Here is a 20,336-nt window from a genome sequence, read left to right as displayed (position 1 = left end):
ACATTGATAGTAGGAGTAGGGATAAAATTATTCAATTTGTTTGTATAGATACTTGCTGTTTATCAGAATCAAAGCTAACACCCCTGCTGGCACAGTGGATCAGACCATCACTGGGCACAACACAACCTAGAGCATTTTGAAGACAGTCAAAAAGCTGGAGGATAGAAGTCAACCTTGGTCACTTCTTAGGGATGATTTTGATAAGTAAAGGTAAAAGTCTTCATTTTGCCTTGGATAGCACGAGATTAGGGTAAGTATGTATTAAAATGACCCTCTATAAATGATCTTGATTTTGAATTTGAATTTGCAAGTCCACAGCTTCTTTCTTCAGTGATGGTTATGGAAAATATCATATTTGCTGTATGATTCTTTTTGCGATGTTGCAGTTTGAGTCACTTTCTGACCTTCCGTCTGATTTGGTGTTATTTGGGAGATCTATTCCCCCAGCAATGGCTCAGTGTGTCGGACAATTTGTCACCCACACAAAATGCGTCAGGGCGCCAGCGGTATGAAAGTAATGCGTCCCCGATGGAACATTAGAGAATGTCGCTGTAATGACTGACAAATTGTGGAGCCCCCGACTATGCGGGTCCATTACGTAGGACAGTCACTGTCATTTGTATGGAATATCAGGGACACTTGTCACATATGTGGTCATGTCGTCTGAAGGTTGCCAATATCGACTTTTTTACCAATCGGAATAGACTCTACCGAAATGTATTGTGCTACATTTGTGTGTTACTATATTTAGATAACCAGGAAGTTTACCTAATTTGTTTTTAAAGATGAAAATATTACCTTGGTGATGATTATGTATGTAATTGTAATGCCTGGTGGAAGGAAAACTTCAGCCATTACAAATATGTCATATACTTAACTCGACAGTTGGCCTTGCATTGTCTTACATGTATTTTTGATTGTTTTAGAAAACAGAAACACAGCCCAAACCTGTTGCAAGATAGATCTCAGGTCACAGTCCGTCACTCATCACAACAGAACCTACACTACAGTACCATTTCTACCATTATCGACCTTTAGTAAGTGAAGCAGGTGGCATTGATCCAAAAAATCAGATACAGGCTCATTTATATCTGTACATAATAATGATAACGTCCACCTCAATTTGTCTGCCATAGCAGGTAGCGTGACCTTTATGCAGATGACCTTGACAGCAGTTGTCCCCACAGCACCAGGCATTGAAGGTTTTATATTGCCCTGTCAGGGGGGGGGGGCAGTAGTGCTGAACCAGTGGGGTTGGGGTAGGTCCTGTGGAACGAGACTGTTTCAAATCTTGACCGTAAATTTGCAAAGTAGGCAAAATTGCCTGGTAAGCAGAACATCTGCAGTGGAGATTGGTACTGCTCTTTGTTTGCGCAAGGGACGGGTTTTAAAGATAGTACCAAATTTCTAGTGTCTTTGGTGCTCATGAGTACCTTAGTCTATCATATGCATAATGATGTATGTCCAGAAATTATTTCAGGCTGGAAAAACCCCTCTCACATTGTACTGTTGACTCGCTGATCCTTTGGTAATATAATTAATCTGTGCTACCATGTTAACAACATTCTCAGTGAACTTGGCACAAAACAACCAAGTTAATTAATCTTAAGTATATATTGATGTTAATTAACTGTTTGTACCCAAGTGCTTTAAATAACAGATTTATTTATAACTGCCTATATCATAAATATAATCCTTAATCATAATAAAATCATGTCCAACTTTAAAAAATGATTGATACACTACACTATTTAGTACTGAATCTTAGACTCAAAACATTGTTTGGTTGCATTAGTGTCCAACGTAGCTACTCAGTAGCCCTTACATGAGTCACTGCTTTAATACAGAGTAATATATAATTGATCGCACTGGGACATTGCCATAAGCCTCTTCCCCTCAAATCATATTTGTTCATATGTCTACGTTGGGGCCAAACAGAACATAACTTGTGATTGAGAAAAAAGTCAATAACCAAATCATGTCTGTGGCGTCGCATTGGCATAACAATTAGGGAGCCCAGAAGCCAGAGGTCCTGGGTTCGAATCCTCTGACATGCCACCAATGTTGTGACCTTGGGAAGGACGCTTGACACAAATTCCTTCACTCCACCCACGTGTAAAAATGGGTACCTGACTTTGGATGGGGAGGCACATGTAAAAGGCAGTGGAAGGAGTGGGATAGGCTCCGTCTTCCAATACTGTGCCCTCGACACCATTGATAACAATCCACCGCCCTTACGGCCTCAAAATGGCTATGGGACTATTCCTTTACCTTTTTTTTAACCAAATCATGTTGGCGTACTTTCGGATGAGTCACGACCTGGATGCCACGTGACGGCAGTAATGGATCGCTCGCAGGTATCTCCGACTTCGTCCATTTGCGGCGGAGGGCTATCGGCTCATCAAGTCTATTACACACGCGGTCCTGACAGCACCAGCTGAGCCATGCATTTAGGGCACAGCAGAGATAATGCCACAGGTTTCATCACATGTCTGTCATCATGTTAACAGCCAATGGGAATATACCAGTAGTGTGTCTAGGTTGGGATATTAAAGTTTAGTTGAACAGATGTCAAAATAATGAAGCAACGTTCACATTGATGGACATGTGAAAGTCATATTTTGCAATTTTTCATCAATATTCCAAAGGCATCTTGACGTAGAGTGTTTTAGAATATGTTATGACATTGACTGCAGAACTTATACAAAACTAGTAATAAAAGGAGGATTTCTTAAGTTCAGTCTATACCAAAAGTTGACATAAAGTGTGTTTTTTTTCCAGCTTTATCAGAAATAGTATGTTTTCCCCCAAAAGAATTTCTGAATATGTTCCATCAATTGTAATGAACCAGCAATATGGTTTGGTACTGCCAAGAGTTAAAGGATGTGTATGCATTTATACAGGGGTACCTGCATACATATCCATTTACCCTTTATTGAATGGGAGGGATTCTTGTAAAATACAGTTACAATTTCAATGCTGGACTTTCCTGCATACATTGTGTTGTTTTGAAATTCATCCACAAAACAATGTCATTTTTTCCCAGATGTTACATCTATAAGACTTCCAGAAGACAAACTTTTGAAAGGCAATGTAATTAAAGCACATGTACAAAATTATCTATTGTAAGATTATATTCAGCGTAAGGCTAGTATTATCTTAATTTCTTGATTCTTGGATTTAAAAAAAGGTAGAATGTTACCTGTACTGTAACAGAACCTACTGTGTCAGCTCAGGTGTGTACACTCTGGTACCAGGTGTGGAGAGGCGCTGTAATAGGTGTGATATTGGAGGTAATTCTCAGGAGAGGTGATGATATAAATGCTCCAGAGTCATGAAGTAATTCTCCCTCATCCCCAAACACCCCCCACCCCCCTGCAGAGAAAGCTGTGGATCGAAAACGTTCCTCTTTCATGAATACAGTGTACAAATGACAGGTATCAGTGAATGGCCGTATGATAGAAATGATATGTCCACAACCTACACTGAAACAGAACATTCTCATAATATACCTTTTGACATTCATCACTTGTTCTTCTAGTGATGCTGAAGAAGAGTGATGGATGTCACTCGAAACGTTTGGAAGAAATCTCCGTAATTTATCCAGTAGTAGAGTTTGAATTGTATATGAAAAAAAAAACATAAATGCTGTTACTGGTGATAAAAATGATATAATTTCCAAATACAAATGTTGAAATAAAGAAAAGTAAATTGCAATTGTGAGCAAGTGTACTATAAAATGCAATACACAACCATTTTTATCCCTTTTGATATAATAGACGTACAATATTGTAGATGATTTTAACCTTTCTAACTGAATGCAATCCAGTGTCTCACTGCGATATTTCAATAAATACATTTTGACTCTAATCCAGGCAATGAATGAATCAATCAAAAGCAAGACAAAAATAACACCTGTTTCAGCTTATATATTATAAAGCCCTTATCGATTTTTATTTGTGGTTTTTCAGCGTCACATTTTGAGCTGTATCTGTCAGATAATCTCCTGTGAATGATTACCTGTGGTTTTTCCACAGGTGTGGCTGATTGCATGGCAGGTGCACAGTCAAAGGCAATAACATCGCTATCACTCCCGGGAGAAATAATTCCGCTAATGTGACTTTCCCATCGACAGCAATCATTTAAACATGAAGTTGTACGGTTTCTTGCATATCGCCTGTATAGTCAGTTTCGTTATGAAGTTCGTGAAAAAGAGTTGATAAATCTGGAGAAGATTTGGGAATGTTGTAAACTTTAATGTTGTAATCTTCCTTCATTTCGATAGCTATGTTTGTGGACGAATATTTCCGTTGACCAACAGTTTCGTTATGATTTTTGTCGAAATCGGTATCTGGAAAAGCTTTTGACATTTTGTCTTGTAACTTTCCTGTTTTGTAAACTGACTAGTGAAATGATATTTCCCATTGCTGACCAACATAGCTCACAATTTGAGGTTTGGCGGAAAGTCACTATGGGTAGATGTCTTTCCAAGCCTGCCCACTTCTCTATGGACTGTGATACACGTACAACAGATTTCTGCATCATATAACATCTCCCATATGTCGCACCATTTCTTCCTCATTTCATAACTTCTCTTCCGGTGTTGATCAAGTTGCCCTTGCAGGTGTGCAGTCCTCCTAGGTAGGGATGCAATTTGGTAAAGTGTCATTATGTTGCTGAGGGAGGATCTCCTGTCTGATGTGCCACCATCTCTGTGGACCCCGCTGTATGATTAACCACCTGCCTCCCTGTCTGTCAGCCCCTGTCTCCGTCAGAGCACCGCTGGTAGTCGGATCACACCGCGTGAGTCACAGATCTAGTCTTGTCTCAACGTGAGGTCGTAATGTGCAACGGTTTTCTTTAGCGGAGACATTCAGATGTGTGTACCTCTTGTGATCAGTTGGAATTGAAGAAAGAGGCAGCAGTTACAGCTTCACAGGTGGTTGCTGGATATTTTGGGTTAGTCAGATCACACCGCGGGAGACACAGATCTAGCCTTGTCTCAACGTGAGGTTGTAATGTGCAAGGGTTTTCTTTAGCGGAGACATTCAGATGTGTGTACCTCTTGTGATCAGTCGGAATTGAAGAAAGAGGCAGCAGTTACAGCTTCACAGGTGGTTGCTGGATATTTTGGGTAAGGCAGATCACACCGCGTGAGTCACAGATCTAGTCTTGTCTCAACGTGAGGTCGTAATGTGCAAGGGTTTTCTTTAGCGGAGACTTTTACTAGTATTCAGATAGATATCTGTGTGTACCTCTTGTGATCAGTCGGAATTGAAGAAAGAGGCAGCAGTTACAGCTTCACAGGTGGTTGCTGGATATTTTGGGTAAGGCAGATCACACCGCGTGAGTCACAGATCTAGTCTTGTCTCAACGTGAGGTCGTAATGTGCAAGGGTTTTCTTTAGCGGAGACATTCAGATAGATACCTGTGTGAACCTGAATTGAAGGAAGAGGCAGCAGTTACAGCTTCACAGGTGGTTGCTGGATATTTTGGGCCACATGCGGCCACAGCGTGAGATGCGGTGTGAGTGTCTAAGGTTGGCTTGAGGTTGCCGACTACTTTGCCCGTAAGCAAAACTAAAATATGCAAGCTGGTAGCTAAGCCGCACTGCACTACTGTGTAACGGGAAAGCACCATACTTTGTTCTCATCAGTCTGAGGTCATCTGCTTTCATATCTGCTTTCCCTCGGCCATATTTCTTAAAAAGCAACAAAGATTAACACACAAGAAAAAACAAATTTGTCATCGCTGCCTTGATGGAATTTTAACAGGCCTCATAACTATTCTCTCAGTTTTATAGGTCTTGCCCAGAAATGCATGCCTGCTCGTCATTAGATCTCTGTAGTAAGTCCAGGGCCATCCATACTTGTCATCTACCTTTATGGGTCCATTAACCCTATCGGACATTGTTGGTGTTGATCCCATGTAGCCTATTCTTTGGGGTGTTAGCCAATTTTCTACTCCAGGAAACTCAGGAGGTCGGCATGTCCGTACTGACACCCTCTGAAACAAGGCCACAGAAAACAGTAAACCTGTACAGTCGGAAGTAGATTGGAATCAGTGATTGGCCAATTTGTGTCCATTCTCACGTTGGTACTTGACGGTCAAGGCCTGACTGCAGTGATTCCCGAATGTTTTTATCTAGCTGCGTCTTGATAAGGGAATGTGTAAAAGTGCCAACAAAAAATGGCTACCAATTTTCCACTTGGATAGACTTTGCGTTCCTCTAAGTGGAACAAATGTGTAGACTATAGACTAACTGTAGCCGCCAGTTGAAGTTCTGTACAAAACCTGAGAGAGCTAGAAGAATAGGGCTTTTATATCGATAGAGAAGTGCTTTATGAAGTATGTTTTTCCATTGATTCTGTATTTCTAAGGGATATTTCTTTATAGCATGGTGATATCTTATCATCTGTCCTGGTGTTCTATCAAAGATATTCATCACAAGAAAAATATTATTGTCATGATCATCTTCCGTTCAGTTGGTAATAAAAAATGTTTTCTAATCATTCATGATTTCAAATTGCAAACATCAGCAACTTGTAATGTTCATCTTCAATGCCAAATGTACAGTGTAGGATACTTGTAAAAAGAAAAACAGGTGTGGTCGATCCCTTGTCACACCTTCTCCACGGACAGGTGCAATATAGGCCCAATTTTCTACCTGAGAGGGTTTTTATGTAGTAAATGAGTGAATTTCGACAATGACCTTTAGCCCCTATAGATGTGATTGTCCCAGGAGCCACCACCTGTTCTCTAACACTTACCATATATGGGAGGGTCCGCATGCTCTTTTCCATAAGGTATAGGCAGCCTATTTTTACTTCCTGTAAATCGTAGGGAAAGACGTCTTATTCACGTAATTCGTAGCAAGGCGACCGAATTTGACATAATTGTCTTCCTTGATTTTAGTGTAATACGTAGGGGGTCTTCTAGATTCAGTGTAAAGCGTTGTCTGGACCTCCCTTGGTGCAGGCCCCTCCTATGGGAATCACTCACTCACTCACTGTGGGGGTATTTAATTCATAGTACCAGGTAGGAGGTGTATCCTTTAAGACTGCATAAGAACTTCCTTCTCGCCAGCAAACAGGGTTAAGTGTCAAGAGCTTTTGAGAGATTTGGTGCAGTTGTTATGCTGGTGTAGGATGGAAACGTTGGTCTGCCTGAAGGGAACTCGTATCACCAGTTAGCATCGGTTTCCTGCAGTTCTTGGGAAAATTGATAGGTGGCATCACTATTTTTTGTCTTTCTTGAAGGATGTCTTTGGCATCTGACCTGGACTTCAAAAGATGTTGCCGGGGTGAAAAGGTTTAAGATTCATATGGAAATAGTTTGGATGGATATTGATCTTCTACATGTGGATTTTCAGTTCCTCAATGCAGTGTTCTTCCTTGTGACTTGCACAGGTGGTGTCTAATTTCACAGATGGCCAAGTTTAATTACATGTTGTTAAGAGGTCACAGAATGACCTTACAGGTGGTCATACAGGGTGTTAACAATGAAATATTGAGCTACTGCCAAGTTATGTGACTGAAAAACCACCAGACACAGGTTGGATCTGAGTTTATGTTCAATTTGTATTGTATTGCATACCCTAAAAACTGCCTCATGGCATAACTGTGACTTACATGACAGGTGTTTGTACTGAATAGTATAAGCTGCATATCTGGACAGATTTATTTGATGCACTCATGGCAGGACGGGTTCCTACTATTTTCGAAAAGTGTTTGAGGTGTGGCTCTCCTGAAACACTGGACCTCCATTTAGCGCCCTGTCCGAGGGACGTTCCTAACCAAAGCTAGGTACTCATTTTCACTTGCATGGAAAGTGCCTTTCCCAAAAGATTTCAGGGTTTTGTATTCAAATACATGCAAAGTTTACCTGAAATGAATTTAAATACAAAATTCTGAGTTTTTCCCTTTTAAGAAGGTAAAAAGATTTGATTTTTCAAAACAAAGAAAAGGAACTTAGAAGTTTAGTTTCCAAACATTTTAAAACAGTGACTGTAATATTTCCACCATGTTCTTGGAGCAGTGCCCATTGTTGTTTGAGAAGGGCCACAGGTGCGTGTACCTGTTATAATATGGTGGCTACCAGGAAAGTGGAAGTGTTGTTGTGCCCTCAGGCAAATTTCACCATAGGGATACTAAATAATCCCCTGGTGTATATCCCATCAGCCTAGTAACACCCTGGCAGGTGGAAAAGTCGGTAATTATTGTAACAAGGCTTAACACCACCCCTGCCATGCTCTTTTGAGCTAAAACAAGGATTGCTGGTGGCTGTAAGCGAAATGTCACGGATTTCACCTTTTCGCAGCATAGTTTCTTTGGATAGGACAAAAGTGATGATGTTGCTGGGGGAAGTGAAGACTTACCCGCGGGCAACCAGACTCGTTCTAATCTGTAGCTTGGAGTTCATCCTGCTTTTCCTGATGGTGTAAACATGGGAGGATATAGAAACTAACAGTGTAATCCATACAGATCACCTAACCTTTCTGAGAAATGAGCTGTAATACTAGACCAGCCCACAGGTGGGTTTGGAAAGTTTCTTAATGTGTTTATGAGTTGTGATGGTAACTTTTACATCATTGATACTTGATAAATACCGTAAATGCCTTATAAGATCGCAGTGATTTAATTTCGCGGTAAGGAGAAAATGGAGTGTTCGCAGTAGTTTTAACTAAAATTTAAGTTTGCGATAGCGCTACAGTCACATACTGACTACCATAATGGAAACACCAGTGGTTTTAAGTTTGCGTTGAAGGGGTCAAAAACCCGGATCGCGGAATGATCAACATACACGGAGACCAGGAAGAGACATATAGATACTTTTATGAATAAGCTTTTTTTTCAACAAATCAGGACAATTTTGATAAGCAAAAGTCTAATGAATGACACAACACAAAGACAAAAATACTTTATAACAGATTGCTCTTAGATAGTGCGATCGTGTAGAGAAAATGGAATGCCGTATGTGGTAAACAGCTACTGTATTTGAAAAGTACAGAAAAAATGGACTAAGAATGAAAATCAGATAAAGCGCCTGATTGAGTGAACCCATATCTACGACGATACGATGTGCAAATCTCTGTAAAACCAACAGGTGTATAGCCCGCGGTTGTATACCAACGTAACTTCCTGGGGGGTCTGGTCGCCAATGTCCATTCTCATTACACACTTTTGGGTAACAAGAAAATGAAGCGAAGACGTGCTGAGCTCCAGACCACATGATTTTCTGCCCTCCAGGCCTTCACCACAGCCCAGGTGTGATCAGTATGATTAAATCAGCGCATAATGAGGGATCATATGGCCCACTGTGGTAGCTATTAATGTACAGCCACTCTCAGAGATCAAATCAGCAACAGTAAAGTATCTCCCGAGGCAACTCGGACACCTTCAGCCGATTTTAACAGCTAAAAATAGAAAACACTATCTTGCATTTTCAAAGCATAGTAACCAGTAGTTCTGTTTTTATTGTTATCAATAGTATTATGTCATAAAAGTTTCAGTTGATTTAAAGACTAGAAATAGCAACCACTATCTTGCATTTTAAAGCATCGAAACCAGTAGTACAATTTTTATTGTTATCAATAGTATTTACAGTTTCAGCCGATTCAAAGACTAAAAATAGAAACCAGTGTATTTAACTTTTTGAAAGCATTGAAACCGATAGTATCGTTAGTATTGTTATCTTTAATAATATTACATATTAATAACAGTAGTTTTCTGTATCATGCATTCATGATACTTTGCTATATCGTGCCTGTAATGTAGAGATATGATCTCTAGGGATTAACAGTTGCTGGATTTGTGCAATCCCCCAATGTAGTTGTTGTCTGCACCTCTGCTGTTGAATGGAAAATTTATAGTGCACCCAAAGAGGTCATCGTTGCTGCAGGGTATATGTACTGTTTATCTGTTTGTTTCTCTGGTTTCTGCAGTTTTTACAGTAGCCGATGTTTTGTTTATAACAAGTGGGCAGCATTCTTTCCTGAAACAATATGGATCATGTTCCAGAAAGAAGAAAGAAATGCCAGTTTTATATATAATTTATCTAGTAGGATTGAAAGATCTGTATTGTATCTTTCTTTTGTACTTGTTGCAAGGACAAAATGACAGTGACTGTTTTGAACAGTATTTTGTGGTCTTGTTTGGATAGCCAATTGGAGAAAGAAGTCGACTTTAAACTTTGAAGACAGAATACTAATGTTTTAGCAAGGAGGTTCTATCAAATTGATAAAACTTCATTGCTTTTAGTAATGTATTTCATTCATTGCTTAAATGTATACTTAGAAAAGATGTTAACAAATTGGAAATGAATTTGGAATTAAAAGATTAATTATAAATTAGATTTTCCATAAATACAGTACTAGTACCTTCAAGTCATCAAGTTATAGCAGTGAAAATATCTAGGCAGGGAAAATCCGTGAGCTGACTTCTTGTATGCAAATGTATTTCAACTGTGATAATAGCAAGTTCTGGACCAAATTATAGGTTACCTCATACAAGCCACATGCTGCAGGCAGACACTGGGCATTAACACCTCTAATCACCCATTCTCTACTTCCCACATCTGCCCTCCTGTCTGCACAGGTTTTCACACCTTCCCTCTATCCCCATTCTCACCTGGTGTACCAGGTAGAATAGGTGATGGGTGTGGTCGCCACACCTTTGCTGTAGCCATGGCAACAGTGGATAGGTGTGTCTTCCCAACAGCTGTGTTTTGGTAGGGATAGCCTAACCACGAAACATCTGTTGGAGCTGGGGGGAACTGGGAGGTGCTGGCCAATTTTGCAGGCCAGGTGTTTGACGGCTCCAACCTGTGTTTATCCCAGTGGCTCCCTACACCTCCTAAGGGCTGCGCACAGTGCGGCACGCATGCTACAGTACCGAGAACAGTACATGAAACCACCCGGCCTTATTCAGGGTTTACCAAGCTGAAAACATCTGTTTGTCACGTCGTGAGAAGAGAGATCGGAGTTTGGAAGCAGGAGCATTTGGGAAGCCATGGGTTGCAGTGTTCTAACATGCACTTATCCCAGCTTGCTGTCGCACCTCGTCGTCCCCCATAGGAGCCACTGATATACATAACAGTTGGTACGGGGGCAAACAAAGGAAGAAAGTCCCTTTTCAGACACTTTCTCCTCTGTTTTCTTTGCCATCTGTTGTACCCTCTCTTGGTAGGAGACAGGAAGAAGTAGAATCACGTGAGGTCACTTCTGCTGTACTAGTTCCCTCTTACACCATTCACAGAAGAATCTAAAGACTAAAACATTAAGATAGTACGGAAATATTACAATCACACACATTTTTCAAGAATACTTTTACATATGATAGAGGCAAGTATGTAGTATTGTATTGATCATTAATTTTTTTAAAGAGTGGTGATCTGGATGTTAATCAGATGTATGAATTGCCATAACTGACCACTATTGTATCTCTATTTGTCCTAGTAGCCCGGGGACTTGACCCTGGACAAAGGCTACTAATCTGAACATGTGCAAATCCTGTCCACTTTCTAACGACCGATGGTCCTTTCTTTGCTTTAGTGCTGTATTGTTGGAAAACCTTAGATATTAAGTATTACAGTCATCAAAATTTCCTCGACTTCCTATATACATCCAAGGAGAATATACAATAACTTCATCACACAACAATTGTACAAGGTACCAAGGAGTTTTAATCTAGATTAAACCTCCTTGAAGTTACACAAAGTATTGCATCTACTAGTACATAACTAGAGTTTCATAAGGCTAACCTACCAAATACAAGAGTAAAAGTGTAGTATGTATAATGTCCTTGATGCAGCGCAAGCCCAGCCCATGAAGACCCTCTCAGTCTTTTAGTGTTGTATTGCTAGAAAAACCTTAGATACTAAGTGTTGCAGTCATCAGACTTCCTTCTACTTGCTGTATACAGTGCAATTAAGCCCTGCCCAGGCATTGAGCTGTTCAGGAGGTGCAGTTCCTGGAGTGTACCTGCCCAGTTTTATTGTCCCTTCTGTTCAGCTAATCTGCAGCACATGTGTGTAATGCAGTAGCACCCCTACACTGACACCACAGTCATTCATCAACCAGCTGAGTCCCAGCCTTACCCTCTGACACTTGTTCCAGATAACTGAATATTACTGTACAGTACATGTGTAAGCATTAGAATGTTTAGCCAAATATGAGATTATGCAAAGTAGAGTTTAACCGGAAGACGAGATATCAAAACCGAAGGTTCCTCTGCAGTACCGTAGAAAGCCGCCAGGATGTTGTGTGTTCGTCTGTACCAAATAATATCATAAGGATCCATCCAAAGCTTCTTGAGTCATGCTGATATGAACACAAACAGTCAGACAAACAAACAGCACTGAAAATGTTATTAGACAATGTGTTTCCAGACTACCTAAGGGCATTATATAACACTCCTGTCAGAAACAGATATTCAGATATCACAGAAATACAGTCCATATAAAAAGATAAACGTTAACACATTGATGAAGGTTACAGTTGTACTAGTACCTTCTCTTTATTGTTCTCCTTTTTCATGGTGGTGTGTTGAATACTACATGTAGTACTAGTATATGAAAGCTGTAGTACTGTTATGTTATTATCCAAGACAATAGAGTAAAAAAAGTTAAAGATACGGGGTAGTCCACAAGGATTACAGAGACAACCGTGCACGTCAGTTTCAGACAGCACACCTATCACACCTGCCTGTTATTAGTCTGACAACAGAGAATGCCGACAGGTTGCAGCTGGAGGCCCCGGGGGCATAGCGGTCCGCCTTGTGTCTGTCTCAGCTCCTGATTACTTAGTCATGAGCGCATTTTACTCCAAAATAACGGAACCTGCTTCGACTGATAGCAACAGGAAAAATAAATAACCGTTTCAGTTTTATCAAGGAGGTTAATTTTAAACCTCCTTGGTTCTATGAAATAACCTTTTTGAGTTCTTGATACTTTATAGAAGTACAATTTTTCAAGCAATATATACTATAGCTGTGTAATTATTCTGAGGTGAATATGTAAAGTAAGAAATGCATCAAACCATAAAGGAGGTTAAAACATTTATAGCCAATTGGTGGATGAATATCACAATTGAAAGTCAAACAACTCTTCTCATGATTATCATTTGTACATTGTCATAATTATCAACTGATGTTAGATATCAAGATGGCTGATTTTTTAATTTTTCATGATGTTAATCTCAACAGCTGATATTCCCCTGATAGTTGGACTAATTTAATATAGATGTAACAACCTAAAGTTGGTCATCTTTCCAACCCAGCAGCTGCTGGTGCATGATATATGTCCTCTGGCATTGTCTCGGTCCCTTTGTTAGTGAACTATGTAGAGTTGTGGGTGACCTATTGTGTTTTAGGGCAGGGTTGGAGAAGCATGTTTTGTTATGGAGAGGAGGTGCATTCATGAGCTAGCCCACTGGTCTTCTCCTGTCAATTGCCTATGTATGGCTTCCCCTTCCATGGGACATACCATTTAAAAAACACACAGAGATATTTATAAGAAATAGCAAAATTTTTAGTTCATTCAATTTTTCTTAAATGAAAGTAAAACATGAAACTTGGGTGTTTGAACTGTAGATTGATTTTATTGTGTCTACTCTTAGTAACTTCGGTACCCCCGTGATAAGTGGTAGATCCTGTCTCCCCCATTAAATTCCCTGTGGTGGTACCTTCCACTTTAATTCATCTGGTGTCCATTGAGTAAACTGCATGTTTTACAAAGGCAGTGGCAGCCAGAGGGTTAGGTTGGTACAGTGCTGCATCTGTCCATGTGTTCAACCATTCCAAGATCCAAAACAACAGTCTGTGAGTTCTTGTTGCTCAAAATCTCTTCGGTGACATCACTACAATTCAGAGTTGTGCAGTGAGAGGGCAGACAATATTTGGATCTCCAGTGAAATTTGTGGACTGCGTAGACTACTTGGGAAGAGAGAGACAGTGTTGCTGGTTAGCAGCACTGCACTGGAAGCCGTGTATGGGAGCCTTGTCGCTGGAAACAGGTGGGCCAGACTCAGGGCTTTGTGTGCCCGTACTAAATAACCTTAGATTTGTATTTGCAGCAGGATATAAATGTCGCTTAATAGGTGAATGTAATTTGGGTGGTTTTATTTGTTTGCAAAGATTGCAGTAAACGTACTGTGAAATGTCCATCAAAAACCAATTCATCCCTTTGTGTTATGTTTCCTTCAAAATGTAATAACCAGGAATGGTATTCTTTGTTATAGCTGTAAATTGTAAGTCACTGTTTCGTTCTTTGTTGTTGAACACTTAGATATTTTTTTCCTTGTTCCTATGCATAGAATGTGTTATCATACGGTCACGTACAGGGCAAAAGTTTAATCATTGTTTGCACATCTGTTCTGTTTATCTACTGGTATCTCAGCATCTCCCAAAGAATTGTAAGACTTTCTCTTGGCATCTGCAGTACTTCCTGTGTGACTGTACACACATGGTGTTTCTCTGCATTCTCTGAGCAGTGTCCAAGTATAATGTCCTTGGTTCTCCCAAATGGTCTATACAAGGATATAATGTCCTTGGTCTATATTAGTATATATAAGGATTTGTAGAGTTTCTGTGTCATTGGCATTTGAATGTGAGGCTTACGGTCACCCCTCCCCAAGCCTGATTGGCAGAGATATGGTTTTGGTTTCTTTGTGATTGTAGCAGTGATTAATGAATGTTATCATCTTTTCTACTCAATTTATAATATTGGTATCATTTTGCTCCTCAATGTATGGGTTTCTTACCTCTGTATAAATATTGTATTTCGTTTGATCCAAAACCAAATCCAACATCTAAAAATGGACCCCTGTCGTGTAAGATATTTCTTTCACAAAGAAGAGTCTTTACAAAAGTCTTGATTCATGGAAAAAACTGATCTCCTTCCAGATGTGAGCTTGCATGTCTTGATGACTACATGTGGCAGTATTTATTCTATTCCTGGAACCCAGCTGGTCCGCTGATCAAGTGGTTCATGATCTAATGGATATTGAATGTCTGGTTTGGGAATATAGTAGCTGCAGAGGACAGTTAATTGTTCTATTTCATTATTACTGAACGTCATTTCATTTACTTTGGATTTCCCAACACCAGTTGTTAATCCAGCAATTCTCAGTCGAGTAGTTTGTTCTTATAAATGCACAACAATGCCAATAGCCCTTTTTGCTTCGACATAAATGTTTGGTAGCATTGTCCCTGCTCTATAGACTAATAGAGGTATTGACAACTCTAAAATCCTTGTATGAAGTCAGGTACTTTGAGACCGTGGCGTGAACAAGGACATAAGTGGTTTCTGGACTCAGGTGGTCGGTGCATTAGTGGGGCTTAAAAAACAACCGATAGCATTTCGCGCAAATCCTCTCCACATTTTACACCATAACATTAAATCGTAGAGAAATCAATATCGTGACAACTGGGAGCGTGTAACAGTTGTCCGATTTTGTGAAGAACAAACGACAACATTTAGAAAGGGATTAGCAGTGGGTGTAACGTTAGGTTATGAGTGGTTAAACTCTGTGTGTAAAACTCAGGTGTGGTGAAAGCAGGGCTGTCTCCAGGACCCATCCCTCCGCCCCGGGAACGAAATTTGCTGGTCGGACGGCCCAAAATTTCACCCCGTCCGTCCCCAAAATCTGAACTCCAGTCCATGATGTGAAATTGATGAAAAGGTATTTTAATAAGCTTAAAATGACAGCCTGAAAAAAGAGAAATTAACGAAAGGGGCTCCGAAACAATGAATGGGCCAGAAAACTGGAGACAGCCCTTGGTGAAAGGCGGCCAGTAACTCACCTGGACATCCCTTACTCCTGCTGTGTTAATCACAACGTTACACAACGAATCATTACATAAACCGTTGAAAAAAAAAAGATCTCAGTGTACATCGATCATTTCATAATTTGGATGACCATTCAAACAGACAGTAGTCTAGGAGTTCATAATAAGTAAAATGCAAGCCGTAGTGAAGCCCTCACCTCAGTTGATGATGACTAATTTTTCCTGGACTACCAGTATTGTTACATGTACTCTGTTATAATAGACGGCGAAAATGCGCTGAATAGGTTGCTAGTTTCATCCTATTTTTTGTGACATTTTTAGGTCAGTATTTCTTCTCCTCATTATCAAACAACAGCCGGCATCTCCCTGTGCCAGGTGTTTTGTCCTGAACCTGAGGGACAACAATGTCCGACTGCCTTCATCACATCACAGGCAGCTGGTGTTGGGAGTCCCCTACTTTCACTGGGCACTTTCACCGTGAAATCATAGATGCCATGCTTAGAACCACAGCTTTGACAACAATCTGTTTTCCTTCTGTCTGTGTGAGATATATGGCAGCCTGTGCTGGGAGGGTGTTCAGGCTGTGTTTTTGGTGGGATGTCCAGTCAATGGTAGTCTAAAGACTTCCTTTTCTTGTCCCAGGAGTCTGTACCCAGGGAATTGTGAATTCCTTACTAAAGACTGTTTCAGCAAGACAAATCTGTAAATACATTTGTACTGTAAAAGGGGAAATGTTCACTGTGGTTTTATGTTGGAGGTTTTCCAGGTGACCTATCCAACATCAACATTTCCTCTTTCTCAGTATAGCCCTTAGGGCAGTTTCAACTCTGAACTTAAAACTTACGCGAACACTCCATTTTCTCCCTTACAAGAAAGGAAATCCCCACAAAGGCACAAACATTTCCCCTTTTACAGTATTAAGGTGAATATTCAAGGTGAATGTACTTTTTCTCTGCTTTGAATCATCAGCCCAAACAGAAGAAAATGTAGATGAAAATGATGTTTTTACCATACAGTATGCAAAATGCATGTCATCTTTCACACATGTTCAATTTCTTAAAGGATTTTATTGTTCGTACCGCCGTTAGCTCCCTTATTGTTCTTGAAATGAGCAACAAGGAAGCCAATCTGTCCCCTAGTGTTGGTGACAGACATGTGGCTTGTATCAGCAGGTCCCTAGGGCAGGGAGCCTCAGGTGGTAGGGCCTTCTGGTGAAAGGGGGCTAATGAATAGACATCACTGATGAAGACCTCTAATTAACGAGATCCTGTCACAGGGCATTTGCATGCTACTGGACAATATTTAGGGAGATGTAGAGTCCAAGTAGATGTAGGGATCCGGCTCATTTCTGTTTTTGCAACATTGCTACTACTGTACTATTATATTGGTACCCTTTTTCTAGGAGGTGGTCAACCGTTTATCTGAATTTACAAACAATAGGAAGAAACAAATACTGTTGGAAAGCTATGATGGTTTTCATTAGCCTAAATAGCTTTGTATCCAAGGCTACTGTAGATGCTGAGTCTCTTTCATCCTTTCTCTTTCCTATTTGCTACGTTTTCATCCCAACTGCACATACAATTTATTTTATCATTTATCAAGTGGCAAATGATTGTATTCTGAAACAAAAGCACACTTCCCATCCTGTATTTCTCTTATTCTAAGTCTGTTGTCTTGAATGAGTTGCCGATGCTAAAGAGCATCCATGTATGTATTACCTGGTAGAGTAGTCTGGCCTTTCTGGTCTGTTACCCCTACAAACCACCACCTGTCAGGGTCGGAGCAGACACTGCCCAAAAAGGCAGCACTTTGCTTCAGACAACAGAAACTGAGACTGTAGAATGGGTGCCAGCTTATTGTGAATACCGGAAGAACGTGCGATTAAATTGCTGGGATTGTCTGCCGAGTGTCTGGCAAGCTTTCAGGTCATGAATATTAGCAGCGCTTTCCAAGACGACGGCTTCCGCTGAAGTTCAGAGACATGTCGAGAAGTACAAACTAAACAAGAACCTTTTGAGATATACCAAAAAATTCTTATCAAATGTATCATTGGCATTTCTTCACAGGTCTCCCCATATTGCGTTAACTCTACTCTAGTGATCTGATTTTTTTTAAAAGTGTAAAGAATTCTAAGCTGCATGCTTTTAATTTTTGGAAACAGAAAGAGTGGGGTTTCGATGTTTTACGAGGTAATTAGCATGTCTAAGGACAGCCATATTGATCTATTTAGGAGGTTAAATATGACCATGCAGTTTCCAATCTGTTAACTATGGACCAAGCGGTCCACTGAGCAGAACTAACAAGGTCAACTCCTGTTTCTTTCATGCCACTCAATTGGCTGAAATCAGCCTGATCTTTGCCAGAGTGTCCCTCTAATCCAATCAACTTAGTCGGCTTGGCCAGTTTGCTGAATGATACACGGTGTAGTCTGTCAGTTAGAAACTAGATAGAGATGAACATACATAGGAAAGAAAATAGACTTTTTTAAAATTTTATGCAATAATCAACTATTTGGATGTGAGTCGACAAGACGATGAACTGTGCTGTTATGCTCAACAGGGACTTGTTTAGACAATGGTGTCACCTCACAGAGGATGAACTAGACTAAACTGGCTTCAACTACTTTTATTTATTCACATGTATGTATCGAGTATAAGGCAAAACGCACAATTGCTTATATAACGCCTTCTACTCGTTTCAACTATTTTCCTATGTTTTTTTGTCAGAAGCCCTCCAGAAAGTCCAAATTTCCTGGCAGCTGAAAGCGAAACTGTCTGACTCCACCGTAGGGAGCCTGAGATCAGGAGATTAATGGTTCGTGTAATCATGAACCTGCCACTAGAACAACAATGGCACACCTGGCCACTTACCTTAATTGGTAACATAGCATGCTAGGGTTTCACCTGCCAGGCCTGACAAATAACAGACGGGACGTCCCATTGTGGCAATGACTTAGGAACAAAACAAGGTTTGCAGACTCAAGTTCATGACTAGGATAAAAGTCAAACATTCACCTGTTCCATTTCAGATCAACTACAAGAGCGTATGTGTAAAGAATAAGTAAATTACTAGGCATGGTACTCAACTGCTGTACATGTTAATCATTGTAATTACCTTTGGCAGAAGGTTATGTTTTTAGTAGCGTTCGTGTGTGTGTGTGAACACAATAGTTTGAGAAGGCCCGAATGGAATGTCTTGTTATTTGGTGTGTGAGTAGGTCTTGACGGGACCTCGAAAATTATTAGAGTTTGTACTCCTTGTTGATGTATACTTCTTGTCAAATTTTGTATGGAATTGTTGCAATCTGTTTCCCAGCTTTGATCTGCCAGGAACATAAATTTTCTATAAAATGATTTGTCTCTTTGATTGAATTGCAGTCGTAATTTTGCCACCTGTGTTTTTATACTGTACTTACTTTTTCATGAGAAGGGAAGAAAGGACAGGATATAGTGGGTCATCGTGGAATATGATAATATGAATAATTCACATGTTGAGTGGACACCTGGACCTCGCAAGGACAGTCAGCACACCTGGGCACAGTGTAATTGATGATATCTCGTGATAGGACGTACGTTGTCACTTGTTTTATGCGAAGATTAACGACCCTATCTTCACATGGCACCAGGGCAGTCTCCAGCTTTAGATATTTTTCCGTCCCTCTCATTTGTTGTTTGGGAGTCCATGTTGGTAGTTTTTGTTGTTAAATCTGTCATCTTGTAAGTTTGCGAAAATACATTTTATCAGTTTCATGGGATGGAAGGGGTGAAATTTTTGTTGCAATTTTCTGTACTGGGACGGAGGGACGGGTCCTGGAGACAGCCCTGCATGGCACGCTCCCATAATTTACCGTAGGTAGAATATCTTCCCCATCTCCAACATGTTCACATCTGTATGCAACATACTATGCATAGGCTATCATAGCTAATGCTTTGAACAAAAGACACTATATACCGCTGTCATCACATGTTGTGACAAACTCCAAGGGGACTTTGGGAGGATTCACATCTGATAAAAGCTGCGGTATAATAACATGTATTATTAATCGTGCATAAGGGGATTGGCAAAAGTTTAGTAGATCATAGAAGGCAGATGGCCTGGGTCATGTGTAGCTTTTGTCATTCCAATCTGTCTACCACTGATAAAACTCTGATATCTACTGCATCTTTCTATTCTCTATGATATAAAAAACATACGATAGACCATGATGATAAAGCTTTGGTCTGTTCATGTGTTGCCTATGATAGATGAACATCCACTCAGACCTGTATCAATACAATAGTGGATAAAAACAGATACAAGAAAGCTTTGTTTTGAGGCTATTTCGAGTCCAACATTTTTCTTTTTGAGAATTTTGTAGAGATCTTTAAGAACTTATTAAAGGAAAATTTCCTTGCAAAAGAAGTTTCTTTAGGTTGGGTTTTTTGTTTAAGAAAGCAGCAGTGTTTTGTGTCTTCAGATGTCCAGTAGTTGTAACCATCTGGGCAGTGTCAGAACAGGTGTCGTACTAACACGCTACCCCCCACCCCCACCTGGAGACAGCCTGTAAAATAG

The 20,336-nt window shown here is 40.2% G+C and overlaps 1 protein-coding gene across 13 annotated transcripts in view; it reads left to right on the top strand.

The window, feature by feature from the left end:
• Window positions 1-20,336, top strand: part of LOC136438795 (protein CBFA2T1-like) — a 190,677-nt gene that overhangs the window by 136,474 nt on the left and 33,867 nt on the right. The window contains exon 1 of one of the 13 annotated variants that reach the window (XM_066433746.1): window positions 91-210. The exons of 10 other annotated variants lie outside the window; for them this stretch is intronic. In XM_066433746.1, the coding sequence (XP_066289843.1) occupies window positions 192-210 (19 nt within the window). In that variant the 5' untranslated portion in view covers window positions 91-191. Of the gene's footprint in view, window positions 1-90; window positions 251-13,695; window positions 14,012-20,336 lie in introns of those variants that run through there. 2 more of the 13 variants (XM_066433749.1, XM_066433745.1) reach the window with 2 other exon arrangements.

The sequence above is a fragment of the Branchiostoma lanceolatum genome, chromosome 7, assembly GCF_035083965.1.
Source record: "Branchiostoma lanceolatum isolate klBraLanc5 chromosome 7, klBraLanc5.hap2, whole genome shotgun sequence".
In the NCBI taxonomy this organism is placed as follows: Eukaryota; Metazoa; Chordata; class Leptocardii; order Amphioxiformes; family Branchiostomatidae; genus Branchiostoma; species Branchiostoma lanceolatum.
The sequence above is the reverse complement of the archived record's forward strand: the minus strand, read 5'-3'. Positions and strand labels throughout refer to the sequence as shown.